Here is a 15000-nt window from a genome sequence, read left to right on the forward strand (position 1 = left end):
GGGGGAGAGAGAGAGAGAGAGGGAGGGAGGGAGAGAGAGAGAGAGAGAGAGAGAGAGAGAGAGAACAGAGAGGGGGAGAGAGAGAGAGAGAGAGAGAGAGAGAGAGAGAGAGAGAACAGAGAGAGAGAGAGAGAGAGAACAGAGAGAGAGAGAGAGAAGAGAGAGAGAAGAGAGAGAGAGAGAGAGAGGGGCAGAGTATCATTTAGTGTCTGACTGAAGTGAATAATCTTGTAGAATCTTATAGAAGCAGGTAAAATCAAAGAAGTTTTCTTTTTAAATAAAAATGTATTTTAATCAAAATCCAGCATTAATATAGACTTCATTTGTAACAATGTCTCCACAAAAAGGACATGTGCACTGAATATTAGAATTTATACAAACCCTAGAGGACAAGTTCATACAGTTTAAATCAAAACAATACAGCAGCCCATTGTTTGATTATTTACCTCATTAACAGTGTTGTTTCTTCAAAGTAAACCATTAATTAAATCCTAATGACCTCACGACTAGCCCTCAATGCCCAGCTGACCACAGTAAACATCAAAGAGTCTTCAGTGAAATATAGAAATCACTTTATTTGGTTTTTTACATTCTCTGTACCATTCCAACATCTTTTAATTTGCGGAAGCGACACGTACAGTTTCCGTTCTAAAATCTGATTGGCCGCCTTCAAAGCGTCACATTTCTCTTTTCGGGGAAAGGCCCAGGATCACTGAAGACCTCAGAGAGGACTTTACGTCTCATCTAAAAGACAAGGCCATTTGTACAGTAGAGTCCGGTCCCTGCACACAGCCGGGGGACCCACTGAGACAGCGCCCCCTGTTGGTCACCATCACCACCTCCAGCGTTCCTTAGAGGTCTCCCACCCAAGTACTGACCACGCCTGGACCTGCATCATCAGTGAGGTCAGTTATTGGTGCTGAATGATTAGTTTTGTATCAGAAACTCCAGTGTAACTCATCCTCAAGGTATTAGAAGTTGCCCCATCACTCCAGAGAATGTGGCACTGACACCTGGAACACACCGAACCTCTGTGTGAGCGACAGGGACACGATAAAGTAGTGGGAACAACACATTAGAAGAGGTTTGAACATTCTGACGTAGCGTAGACATAAGCACTAGATAAAGAACCAAAGGAGAACACTCTCCATCGCACTCTTCTGAACTCATCCGCTTTGATACAGGGTTCTTTATGTGGGGTTTAGTTCCTGAGATTCCGGCGCTGGTCCGAACCCACTGAATTAAAGCAGATTGTTTCCATGTTCATAACAATCAAGAATAATCATAAATCTAGTTGTGTTTATGGAAGCCTTTGTGAAACGTCCTCTCACTGAGCTCCGAAGGCTTAGTGCAAACCAAGTGGAAAAGCAAAGACGGCAGGGAGAAGCAGCTCTGTGTATAATCCATTCCTCACTTCTGAGCATTAGTTTTTCTGTTGTTATTCTATAACGCCACTTTCCTGGTTTTATATTTGCACCGTGTGCTTTTGATTTAATCTTTCTTTTTCTCTTGTGTGTATTTCTATATTCATTCATTCAATTTCATCAATTATTTTAATAAAAGGTGGACTTTTTTTGCCTGAAGTTGCACAGTGAGCAGCAGCAGTTTAAAAAGTGCTCTGAGTAAAAGTCAGTGTGAAATAATCCACACCCTTCAGGAGAAACTTATAAAGTGTATCATTTAAACATTACGCAGTGTTTTAGGGTTAAGATGATTACCTTTTTCTTTTTGTTTTGATGCCTAAATGCGCTCACTGTTTTACATTGTTTCTGTGTGGAACACTCCTCCTTTCAGACCGAGAGCTTTCGCATCTTTCTAACAGTTTTGAAACATATAAATAGTTCATGAAAACTTCTTTCATTTCAGCCTCGACACAGAGGGGAGGGGGCAGATCACACTCAGTGAGAGCACACACACATTTCTCTCTCCCTCTCACTCTCCATAATCACAGCATGGATCTCAGAGCTACTTCATGAGAAATAGACATGGATAAAAAAAAAAGAAACGGGGAAAAAAACTAAAGATGAAAAGAGAAGACAAAGGAGTGAACAGAGTGAGCACTGCGTGATATGACAAGAAGCCCTGAGAGAGAGAGAGAGAGAGAGAGAACAGAGAGAGAAAGAGAGAGAGAGAGAGAGAGAGAGAGGGAGGAACAGAGAGAGAGAGAGAGAGAGAGAGAACAGAGAGAGAAACAGAGAGAGAGAGAGAGAGAGAACAGAGAGAGAAAGAGAAAGAGGGAGGAACAGAGAGAGAGAGAGAGAGAGAGAGAGAGAGAACAGAGAGAGAAACAGAGAGAGAGAGAGAGAGAGAGAGAGGGAGGAACAGAGAGAGAGAGAGAGAGAGAGAGAGAACAGAGAGAGAAACGAGAGAGAGAGAAAGAGAGAGAGAGAGAGAGAGAGAGAGGGAGGAACGGAGACAGAGAGGGAGAGACAGAAAGAGAGTGGTAGGGAGAGAGAGAGAGAGAGAACAGAGAGAGAGTGGAAGAAAGAGAGAGAGAGAGAACAGAGAGAGAGAGAGAGAGAGAGAGAGAGAGAGAGAGGAACGGAGAGAGAGGGAGAGGGAGAGACACAGAGGAAGGGAGAGAGAGAGAGAGAGACACAGAGGAATGGAGAGAGAGAGGAAGAGACAGAGAGAGAGAGTGGAAGGGAGAGAGAAAGAGAGGGAGAGACACAGAGCGAGAGTGGAAGGGAGAGAGAGAGAGAGAGAGGAATGGAGAGAGAGAGAGGGAGAGTGAGAGACAGAGAGAGAGAGACAGAGAGGAAGGGAGAGAGAGAGAGAGACAGAGGAATGAAGAGAGAGAGGGAGAGAGAGAGAGTGAGTGGAAGGGAGAGAGAGAGAGGGAGAGGAACGGAGAGAGAGACGGAGAGTGAGAAACAGAGAGAGAGAGAGAGAGAGAGAGAGAGAGAGAGAGAGAGAGAGAGGAAAAGAGAGAGGGAGAGAGAGACAGAGAGAGAGAGGAAGTGGGGAGTGAGGAGGCGGAGAGGAAAAGGAGACACAGGGAGAGAGAAAGCTGGAGAAGAAAGATTCAGCTACTGTACTTGACACAGCAGGGAAATCCCAAGGGTCGGTAAGTGACTCCTGCACAAAGTGTGTCTTTACAAATCAGATTAAGATTTCCCACCTCACAGAGCAACTTCATTTTGATCAGATTCGTGCGATTGTTCTCAAGAATGCTGCCCTGCAGCGAGAGCAAGCTGCTGACGGCCTCGAGATGGAGTCGTAACCGTTTTCACCCGGTTCCACATGCTTTAGAATCAAATAATGCTTTGAGATCAAAGCAAGAGTTACTTACAAAAGCAGTGCCATTTTTAACCAATCAATTTCCAAATAAATCCAATTTATTAGTTCCACTGTTAGACACAGTGTGACTACATTACATCCAAAAAATGATATCACAGAATAGAAATAACCAAGCGTAGAATATTCTGTTCAAAGCCTTCTGCTGCACTTGGACGACAGGCTTCAGCGTTAACTCTTTCACAAAAGTCATTTCTGCATATGGAGGCCATCTTTTGTCTTGAGTATCACTGAGGGCATATGTTTCTGATGTAATGGGCTGGAGCTACAAACAGCTTTAATCAAAATGTTCATCTTTGTAGGTCTTTGTGGAGATATTTTCATGTTTATAAAAGAAATCCAAACAATATCCTCAGCAATAATATAATTTTTATTGAGTTGAAATGATGTACTTTTATGTTCCACTTTAAAGGTACTGTTCCTTTATCTTGGCAGAGCACTCTTTATGGAGAAAAGTGCATTGTTTTCACAGCAGGATTTTACCCCTCTCCATTCACCACTTATTACTCCCTAGCAGCTCAACATCGTCCTCTTTCATCTGATAATTGAGAAAATTGAAAATATTTATCAAATACATCAGAGTAGATGCAAAAAGTCTGCCTTGAAAAAGTAGTAAAACAATATTAACTGTGTCCCTATGTTCAGAGACCATAGAAATGGCCATAAATATTCATTATTAAAGGAGCACTAGGTAAGATTTGATATCTTTTCCCCTACAGTTGCAGAGTGTAATTCATATTTACAACACAAAAGGGGGGTGGGTGGTGTGTCCTTACCCATTCATTCATTCATTATCTGTATCCCTTATCCAGTTCAGGGTCGCGGTGGGTCCAGAGCCTACCTGGAATCATTGGGTACAAGGCGGGAATACACCCTGGAGGGGGCGCCAGTCCTTCACAGGGCAACACACACACTCACACATTCACTCACACACACACACTCACACCTATGGACACTTTCGAGTCTCCAAGGTAACCCACGTCTCCGGAGGAAACCCACTCAGACACAGGGAGAACACACCACACTCCTCACCGACAGTCACCTGGAGGAAACCCACGCAGACACAGAGAGAACACACCACACTCCTCACAGACAGTCACCCGGAGGAAACCCACGCAGACACAGAGAGAACACACCACACTCCTCACAGATAGTCACCCGGAGGAAACCCACACAGACACAGAGAGAACACACCACACTCCTCACAGACAGTCACCCAGAGTGGGAATCGAACACACAACCTCCAGGTCCCTTGAGCTGTGTGACTGTGACACTACCTGCTGCGCCACCCTGCCACCCTGTGTCCTTACCCTCATGCAAAATGTACATAGTACAGTTTCTGCAGTGCTGAGCCCAGAATAGCAACGTCTCTATTCTTCTTTTACAGGTCAGTGAACCAGTGCGTTTACATGCTGTTAATAATCTGATAACTGTCAGATTTGTTAGTAATTCAATTAATGCCTGCACTTGGGTATCAACGTGAAAATTCTGAAATGAAATTGTGAAAGTTTACGCGATTCTGGTAATGATCGGATTTCTGCTTGCAACAGCCAATAATATCACAGTAAAATATAAACATCCTACAGCAGCTTTTCTGTAAACATGGACCCACGTTACCTTCTTTTTTATGAGTTCTAATAATAAGTATTGCTGCCTTCTCACAGCTTCCTGTAACTGCTACTGAGATGGAGATGAGCTTTTGTAAACGAGCATCTCTTCTTGGATGAAGCGTATGTTCCTCCGTTACAGACAGAGACTCGAGCTGCTGGGTACGTGTTTGTGGTAAGGACAGGTGGGAGCATGTGTTATGTAAAGGACTTTCAGACACAGAACAGTGAGGGAACTCTGTAGACGGCTGTACACTCGGTCCGGTTACGTTTGTCCACTAATGAAATCAGGGTGTGTACACACACCGAGAACCAAATTACTGAGCTAAAGTCCAGGTCTTAAACCCATTTCTTAAAGGGATCTCAGAAAAACACCAGATTAGTAAGGGTATGTAAACTGTAATTTTAAAGTAAAAATACTACCTAATGTTCCTTTAAGTAAGATTTGATATCTGCATCCTTTAAAGTTCAACAACACAGAACCTGAGCTAGCTAGCTAATGATATCATATCACTTGATAGAGTTAGTTAACCACCAAGCTAGCTTTCATGCTACAGGCTAATGTTATATTTTATGCCACATAAAATAATAATAATTATATTAATATATAAGTTGCTATCTCAATATTTCAAGATACTATCTCATTATGTTAAGATACTAAGTATATATATATTGAGATAGTATACTAGCATACCAATATAACAGTATATTGACTCACTTAGTATCTCAACATAATGAGATAGCAACTTACATATTAATGAAAAAACAGGTGCCTTTCTTTCATTATTAATTTTTATGGCAGAAACGAGGCTCCATACTTGTTGCTTCTTTTAATTTCTTCCTCTTTTTTTATCAGTTTCTTGTTGGTGATGCCGCCGTATTCTAATTTCGGGACTTGGTTCAAATTTAATTGAAAAACTGTTATGAGAACTGCTGTTTTCTGAGTGAATGAGTGCCTTCCCCCTGATGTTTCACTGGTCCTGCTGAAAGAGAACGGCTGTACTGAATTATTAAAGGACAATTTTGAAACGATCATCAGCTCATTGCCAAAAGCAATTCATCTGATTCTAATTATGGCTCATTTAGGACTCCAACAGCAATAATATCAGGATAAATGATGCTGTGTTAATATACAGCCAATCGTGAAAAGAGAATGTTTACGTATGCTAACCCTTCCGCTAATGAATGAACGGTAGTAAAGAAAGCGTATGTCAGTTAGCATCATACAGCTGTTAGCGTTTATTTGTCGTGGCCTTTTTGCTGGGTTTGATAGCACTTTTAAACTAGGTGAGGAAGGCACTCTGGGTCAGTTCTCATTACTGAATACTTTGGGGGAAGTATGTAATGGAATTTTCCGATCAACGAAGTGACTGCAATTTCAAATGCAAATATTCCACCATCCCACTGTAATTACTTCATTAGCTCAGTTTCGCAGCTCACACTGAAAATGTTGAAAATTGTACTCTTCTAAATAGTAGTTTCAATATTCAATTAACCTTTCAGCCTTTTACCGAAGTCTAAATCAGTTGATAAATGAACTGCTGCACTTTCTAATTAACCTCCATTATCACTGACAGCATTGTACCAATGTCACTTCTTCAGTCTTTCACTTGTTAACACTCTGTTAAAACCTAAGAGGAATTTCGCAGATAATTATGATTATCTGTATAATTATTATTATTTTACTTCATTATAATTATGACTTTGATTGTTTATCACTTTATAATTGTTATAAAGTTAATCAGTAATGCAGTGTTTTTTTTAACCGGTCAATTCTGAACGAGCAAGTTTCTTTAAAAACCACTGTGACTGGGGATTTTTAAAATACTGTTGATTAAATTATGAAGAAACCTCAAAGCGTCACTGAAATAATCCAATATATCGTAAGCAACACTCATGAAAATGAATAGAAAATTCTGCATCTATCACTGTTACAACACTAAAGGCCTCGGTTAAGAGAAAGATCTGATTTGGCTCTGATTAAAAAAGCTGTTGTCTAGTGTTCTTCTTTCAGACTGCATTTAAACATAATATATATCTCCTGCTTACAGTTTAGAAGCTGCACATTTCCAGGTGTAGAGTGGTTCTTGTTGTTAGTGCAGTGCAGTGAATAACACTAATGCCCTTTCATTCAGAGACTGGGGTTCAATTCTCAGGAACAATGTGCTATATTAATATGTCCTTGGGTTACATTTCACTGCATCTGTAACATGATTAAAGTGTAATTCACTCTGGATAACAGCATATGTCAGAAATGTAAATGCCTTGACTCTTAGTCTGTGGAGTGAGCGTTATGTAGGTCAGTCTTTGCCAGGTCTTTTCCCACTCAGACTCGTTTGAAACTCAAGAAGAGTGTGTTAATTAGCGGATGAGTTGAGTAAGGTGTGCTAGAGCAGGAAATGCACTCCAGTGTGTAGTGTTAGGGAAGTGCAGCACTGGGACTGAAACACTGATGTAGCTGTGTAATGCACAACCCTAGCTTTGGAAAAACCTACAGCAACCTTTCCCTCTTAAAAACACAGACGCTACACTGGGTTCTTTGAGCGATGCCTTAGAAGAACCGCTTTTGGTTCCAGAACGAACCTTAAGCACGAACCTTCAGACTCAGACATCTCTTAAACAAACATGGTTCTTTATGGAACCAAAAGCGGTTCTTTTATGGAATCACTGATATTTTTAAGAGTGTAGCTTTGGCAGTGTTTAAAAAAATAATAACACTTAAAATAAATAAGAAAATAAATAAAATATAATCACTGATGTCTCCTTTTAGACATTTTATTGACGGCTCCCTGTTCGCTCGATCTTAAAGGCCGCTGTTTATCGATTCACGATGTCAACTTTTATTTTGGACTTGACTCTTCTTTCTTTAGGATTTTTCCGTTCTTGTTTTATGTTTTTCTCTCCCTCAGCTCTGCTTTAAGCCACCACTGTAAATAAGGGCATGTTCTTAATGATATGACTGGAAAAATTAAAGGTTAAATAAACCCAAATATGAATAAAAACATTAAGCAATACTGGCCTTTAGCCTCTCTGAGTAATGGTGGCCTTTATGGGAGGTAAACGCTTTAAAGTGCAGGCACTGTGTGCTTTTCTCATGAGCAAATGTGGGCGTTTGACCCTGGAGCGAGAAAATAAGCACTTTCAGCTCACAGGCACGTATTCAGAGAGAGGGAGGTGAGTCCTGGACATCAGGTAAAAAACACACAACCCAGGGCCGACAAAGAGCTGACCTCCAGATCTGAACACCGAAGAGCTGAAGAGCTTCATCACGTTAGCATGCCGTTTCCTCATGGAATAAACTGAATTATTAACTTACTACAGTACATTTCTACAGTATATATTCAGTAGAGCACTTTAATAAAGACTCAGGTAGATAACTGAACCCCTAACTGTGACATTTTAACATCCTGCCCTGCCTTGGCTTTGTCCTTTCTGCCTCATGTTGTTTCTGGCCCCACCTCTGCATTCAAGTGGTGTCAGTTTAATCAGAAAAGCGAGTTTCTCATCAGGAGGCGCCACTCGAACTCTGAAGTTAGAAGTTGGAACTGCTCGAGTCGTGACGTAAACAGTGTTTTCAAACTCGGTGGAACAGTGCATCAACAGGTAAATATCAAATAATTGTGTACGATTTGTACTTAATCCTAAGAGTAATGTTGTTTTTACTTACAATAAACACATGTTGTTTAGAAAGGATGAAATCCTGAGAGCGTCCATGTTTACACCTGAAGCGTGTGAAAAGAAGCCTGTTTGTTATAAAGAGCTGATGTCAGAGTCACGTAGCTTTATCAACAATGACCTCCACAGCACTGTTACCGAGCATCATTTCTGTGTTTATCTCGAGGCACGTCGAGTCCAGATAATCCAGCTAGTTGTTTTTCAACGTCGCTGCTCTTGTGAAAGCCACAAATAAAGGCTGAGATTGAGATTCCGTCACCTGCTCTTCAGCCCGAGAGAATATCTCACATCAGACGCAGTTAGCCTCCCCTCAGGAGAAACACATCTTACACTCGACTCAAGTCCTGAGCTTTAAACATTACTTTTTTAAAATTAAAGTCTGGAGCCCCTCTGGCAGAAGGACGGACGGAAAATAAGGGAGAATCAGGGGGGGATTCCACCAAAAGCACCAAAAAGAGGAGCAGCAGAGGGACCAAAGAGGAGGAGAAAATAGAGGAAAATAAGGGAGAGAGAAAGAGAGAGAGAGAGAGAGAGAGAGAGAGAGAGAGAGTACCAGACAAACAAACAGGTGACTGAAGACAATACCTGCATCGTTGCCTGCGGCTTCTTCGTTAAGATGAATGGATGGGTGGATGGATAAATGGGTGGATGAATAGATGGATGGATGGATAGATAGATGGATGAATAGATGCAGTGCCGCATATGTGAGGAATCAGATGTGGAAAAATGTAAGGAGAAAAAGGAACAAAAGAGAAACGATGAAAACAGATGACTCTGTGTGTGTGTGTGTGTGTGTGTGTGTGTATATGTGTGTGTGTGTGTGTGTGTGTGTGTGTGTGTGTGTGTGTGTGTGTGAATAAAAGGCATTTTAGCAAGTAAAAGTAACTTAAACACAAGTAATACATACCCCAGAGTAACTCACCCTGTACTCTTATTCATTTTAGTTAAAGCACAAGTATCATATGATTTCCTGTATTTCACATTTCCACAGAAGTCCACTTCCTGTTATTTTTACATTATGTTTATTTCAATCTCTTTTCATCCTAAGGATTAAAGAACTGCATTTGTGTTCTATGCCTTTAATCTACTATTTGGATGGGATTAGATTGACATGCGGTGGTGGGGTAATGTCATGTTTCCACAGGATGTATGTATTATTTATGACTAAATTATGGGATAGTAGAATGGGAATGTCCAAATCTATTATTATTAAATTATTAAAAATGGTGACATATTTCTTTGACTAACGTGTAACTGTGTGTGTGGCCTTCTTTGTTTTCCACAGATGTCAATGTGTTACGTTAAGCTGAAGTTAACAGTGGACATCAGTAAAAAGGGTTTATTCTGAGTAATTCTGGAGCATTTCTATTGGTTTCAACAAAAACAAAAATCAACATAAATTGAGATTTCTTTCTACAACAAAAATATGATTAAAAAAAACATTTTTTGTGACTTCATAAAACATAAAACTGACCTCAGAAAAGTGTGTTTGTGCTGTTAATAAAAGAAACCCACATATAGTATCAGCCTATTCCATTCAGCATGTGTTAAAATAAAGCAGTAAACCACGAAAGGCCATATGTTACTGTGATTTTATCATGGGGAAGGGTCTTTTTTCTTTGTGATAAAACAGCTGTAACACACTGTCAGGGGTGGCTTATTACTTTCATTAAATGGCAGTTAATATAAAGTTTTGTAAAATACATCAATGTTCAAATCCTTGTAATACATTTGATTCATAGTACACGACTCTTCCACCACACAATGTAGTCCATTAACAGTAAGCACTGTTGCTAGGCGACGTGAGCATGTAGGTTTAACTATTAATGTGTTATAGCCGCTCCATGAAAAAAATCTGTTCCTGTATGTTTAAGGTTTTTAAATTGAGTAGAAATACATAGATTTTTATGAAGGGACTCTTACTCTGAAGGAGACGATGCTCTTCAGGGAAAACACAATAAAACTCATTGGGTTTATACAGTGGTGCATTAAAATGGAAAGTAGACGTTGTAAGGTGGTCATAAACTGTCAGAAGACAGTTACATTCCATTTCTTTTAGGGAACACAACTGGACTTTAACACCACTGATGTACCTTTAAAGATACACTACACTGTCTGTGCCTTTAAAGATACACTACACTGCTGTACCTTTAAAGATACACTACACTGTCTGTGCCTTTAAAGATACACTACACTGCTGTACCTTTAAAGATACACTACACTGTTTGTACCTTTAAAGATACACTACACTGTATGTACCTTTAAAGATACACTACACTGTCTGTGCCTTTAAAGATACACTACACTGTCTGTGCCTTTAAAGATACACTACACTGTCTGTACCTTTAAAGATACACTACACTGTCTGTACCTTTTAAAGATACACTACACTGTCTGTGCCTTTAAAGATACACTACACTGTCTGTACCTTTAAAGATACACTACACTGTCTGTACCTTTTAAAGATACACTACACTGTTTGTACCTTTAAAGATACACTACACTGTCTGTGCCTTTAAAGATACACTACACTGTCTGTGCCTTTAAAGATACACTACACTGTCTGTACCTTTAAAGATACACTACACTGTCTGTACCTTTTAAAGATACACTACACTGCTGTACCTTTAAAGATACACTACACTGTTTGTACCTTTAAAGATACACTACACTGTATGTACCTTTAAAGATACACTACACTGTCTGTGCCTTTAAAGATACACTACACTGTCTGTGCCTTTAAAGATACACTACACTGTCTGTACCTTTAAAGATACACTACACTGTCTGTCCCTTTTAAAGATACACTACACTGTCTGTGCCTTTAAAGATACACTACACTGCCTGTGCCTTTAAAGATACACTACACTGTCTGTGCCTTTAAAGATAAACTCCACTGTCTGTGCCTTTACAGATACACTCCACTGTCTGTACCTTTAAAGATACACTACACTGCTGTACCTTTAAATATACACTACACTGTCTGTACCTTTAAAGATACACTGCACTGTCTGTGCCTTTAAAGATACACTACACTGTCTGTGCCTTTAAAGATACACTACACTGCTGTACCTTTAAAGATACACTACACTGTCTGTACCTTTAAAGATACACTACACTGCTGTACCTTTAAAGATACACTACACTGCTGTACCTTTAAAGATACACTACACTGCTGTACCTTTAAATATACACTACACTGTCTGTACCTTTAAAGATACACTGCACTGTCTGTACCTTTAAAGATACACTACACTGCTGTACCTTTAAATATACACTACACTGTCTGTACCTTTAAAGATACACTACACTGTCTGTACCTTTAAAGATACACTACACTGTTTGTACCTTTAAATATACACTACACTGTCTGTACCTTTAAAGATACACTGCACTGTCTGTGCCTTTAAAGATACACTACACTAGTGTACCTTTAAAGATACACTACACTGTCTGTGCCTTTAAAGATACACTACACTGCTGTACCTTTAAAGATACACTACACTGTCTGTGCCTTTAAAGATACACTACACTGCTGTACCTTTAAAGATACACTACACTGCTGTACCTTTAATGATACACTACACTGTCTGTACCTTTAAAGATACACTACACTGTCTGTGCCTTTAAAGATACACTACACTGCTGTACCTTTAAAGATACACTACACTGTCTGTGCCTTTAAAGATACACTACACTGTCTGTACCTTTAAAGATACACTACACTGTCTGTACCTTTAAAGATACACTACACTGCTGTACCTTTAAAGATACACTACACTGTCTGTGCCTTTAAAGATACACTACACTGTATGTACCTTTAAAGATACACTACACTGTCTGTACCTTTAAAGATACACTACACTGTCTGTACCTTTAAAGATACACTACACTGCCGTACCTTTAAATATACACTACACTGTCTGTACCTTTAAAGATACACTGCACTGTCTGTGCCTTTAAAAGATACACTACACTGTCTGTCCCTTTAAAGATACACTACACTGTCTGTACCTTTAAAGATACACTACACTGTCTGTACCTTTAAAGATACACTACACTGTCTGTGCCTTTAAAGATACACTACACTGTCTGTGCCTTTAAAGATACACTACACTGCTGTACCTTTAAAGATACACTACACTGTCTGTGCCTTTAAAGATACACTACACTGTCTGTGCCTTTAAAGATACACTACACTGCTGTACCTTTAAAGATACACTACACTGTTTGTAGCTTTAAAGATACACTACACTGTCTGTACCTTTAAAGATACACTACACTGTCTGTACCTTTAAAGATACACTACACTGTCTGTACCTTTAAAGATACACTGCACTGTCTGTGCCTTTAAAGATACACTACACTGTCTGTACCTTTAAAGATACACTACACTGTCTGTACCTTTAAGGATACACTACACTGTCTGTGCCTTTAAAGATACACTACACTAGTGTACCTTTAAAGATACACTACACTGTCTGTGCCTTTAAAGATACACTACACTGCTGTACCTTTAAAGATACACTACACTGTCTGTGCCTTTAAAGATACACTACACTGCTGTACCTTTAAAGATACACTACACTGTCTGTACCTTTAAAGATACACTACACTGCTGTACCTTTAAAGATACACTACACTGTCTGTGCCTTTAAAGATACACTACACTGTCTGTGCCTTTAAAGATACACTACACTGTCTGTACCTTTAAAGATACACTACACTGTCTGTACCTTTAAAGATACACTACACTGTCTGTACCTTTAAAGATACACTACACTGCCTGTGCCTTTAAAGATACACTACACTGTCTGTACCTTTAAAGATACACTACACTGTATGTACCTTTAAAGATACACTACACTGTCTGTGCCTTTAAAGATACACTACACTGTCTGTACCTTTAAAGATACACTACACTGTCTGTACCTTTAAAGATACACTACACTGTCTGTACCTTTAAAGATACACTACACTGCTGTACCTTTAATGATACACTACACTGTCTGTACCTTTAAAGATACACTACACTGTCTGTGCCTTTAAAGATACACTACACTGTCTGTACCTTTAAAGATACACTACACTGTATGTACCTTTAAAGATACACTACACTGTCTGTGCCTTTAAAGATACACTACACTGTCTGTACCTTTAAATATACACTACACTGTCTGTACCTTTAAAGATACACTACACTGTCTGTGCCTTTAAAGATACACTATACTGTCTGTACCTTTAAAGATACACTACACTGCTGTACCTTTAAAGATACACTACACTGTCTGTACCTTTAAAGATACACTACACTGTCTGTGCCTTTAAAGATACACTACACTGTCTGTGCCTTTAAAGATACACTACACTGCTGTACCTTTAAAGATACACTACACTGCTGTACCTTTAATGATACACTACACTGTCTGTACCTTTAAAGATACACTACACTGTCTGTGCCTTTAAAGATACACTACACTGCTGTACCTTTAAAGATACACTACACTGTCTGTGCCTTTAAAGATACACTACACTGTCTGTACCTTTAAAGATACACTACACTGTCTGTGCCTTTAAAGATACACTACACTGCTGTACCTTTAAAGATACACTACACTGTCTGTGCCTTTAAAGATACACTACACTGTCTGTACCTTTAAAGATACACTACACTGTCTGTACCTTTAAAGATACACTACACTGCTGTACCTTTAAAGATACATTACACTGTCTGTGCCTTTAAAGATACACTACACTGTCTGTACCTTTAAAGATACACTACACTGTCTGTACCTTTAAAGATACACTACACTGCCGTACCTTTAAATATACACTACACTGTCTGTACCTTTAAAGATACACTGCACTGTCTGTGCCTTTAAAAGATACACTACACTGTCTGTACCTTTAAAGATACACTACACTGTCTGTATCTTTAAAGATACACTACACTGTCTGTACCTTTAAAGATACACTACACTGTCTGTGCCTTTAAAGATACACTACACTGTCTGTGCCTTTAAAGATACACTACACTGCTGTACCTTTAAAGATACACTACACTGTTTGTAGCTTTAAAGATACACTACACTGTCTGTACCTTTAAAGATACACTACACTGTCTGTACCTTTAAAGATACACTACACTGTCTGTACCTTTAAAGATACACTGCACTGTCTGTGCCTTTAAAGATACACTACACTGTCTGTACCTTTAAAGATACACTACACTGTCTGTACCTTTAAGGATACACTACACTGTCTGTACCTTTAAAGATACACTACACTGTCTGTGCCTTTAAAGATACACTACACTGCTGTACCTTTAAAGATACACTACACTGTTTGTAGCTTTAAAGATACACTACACTGTCTGTACCTTTAAAGATACACTATACTGTCTGTGCCTTTAAAGATACAC

The 15000-nt window shown here is 39.4% G+C and overlaps 2 protein-coding genes across 2 annotated transcripts in view; one reads left to right on the forward strand and one right to left on the reverse strand.

Annotated features, from left to right (window-relative positions):
• LOC136678889 (succinate dehydrogenase cytochrome b560 subunit, mitochondrial-like) overlaps window positions 1-15000 on the forward strand; it is a 390354-nt gene that overhangs the window by 25763 nt on the left and 349591 nt on the right. The gene's annotated exons all lie outside the window — the stretch shown is intronic.
• cadm3 (cell adhesion molecule 3) overlaps window positions 1-15000 on the reverse strand; it is a 157051-nt gene that overhangs the window by 4872 nt on the left and 137179 nt on the right. Inside the window, exon 9 of the mRNA XM_066657009.1 lies at window positions 9165-9185. Coding sequence (XP_066513106.1) covers window positions 9165-9185 — 21 coding nt within the window. The remainder of the gene's footprint in view (window positions 1-9164; window positions 9186-15000) is intronic.

This window comes from Hoplias malabaricus, chromosome Y (assembly GCF_029633855.1).
Source record: "Hoplias malabaricus isolate fHopMal1 chromosome Y, fHopMal1.hap1, whole genome shotgun sequence".
NCBI lineage: Eukaryota > Metazoa > Chordata > Actinopteri > Characiformes > Erythrinidae > Hoplias > Hoplias malabaricus.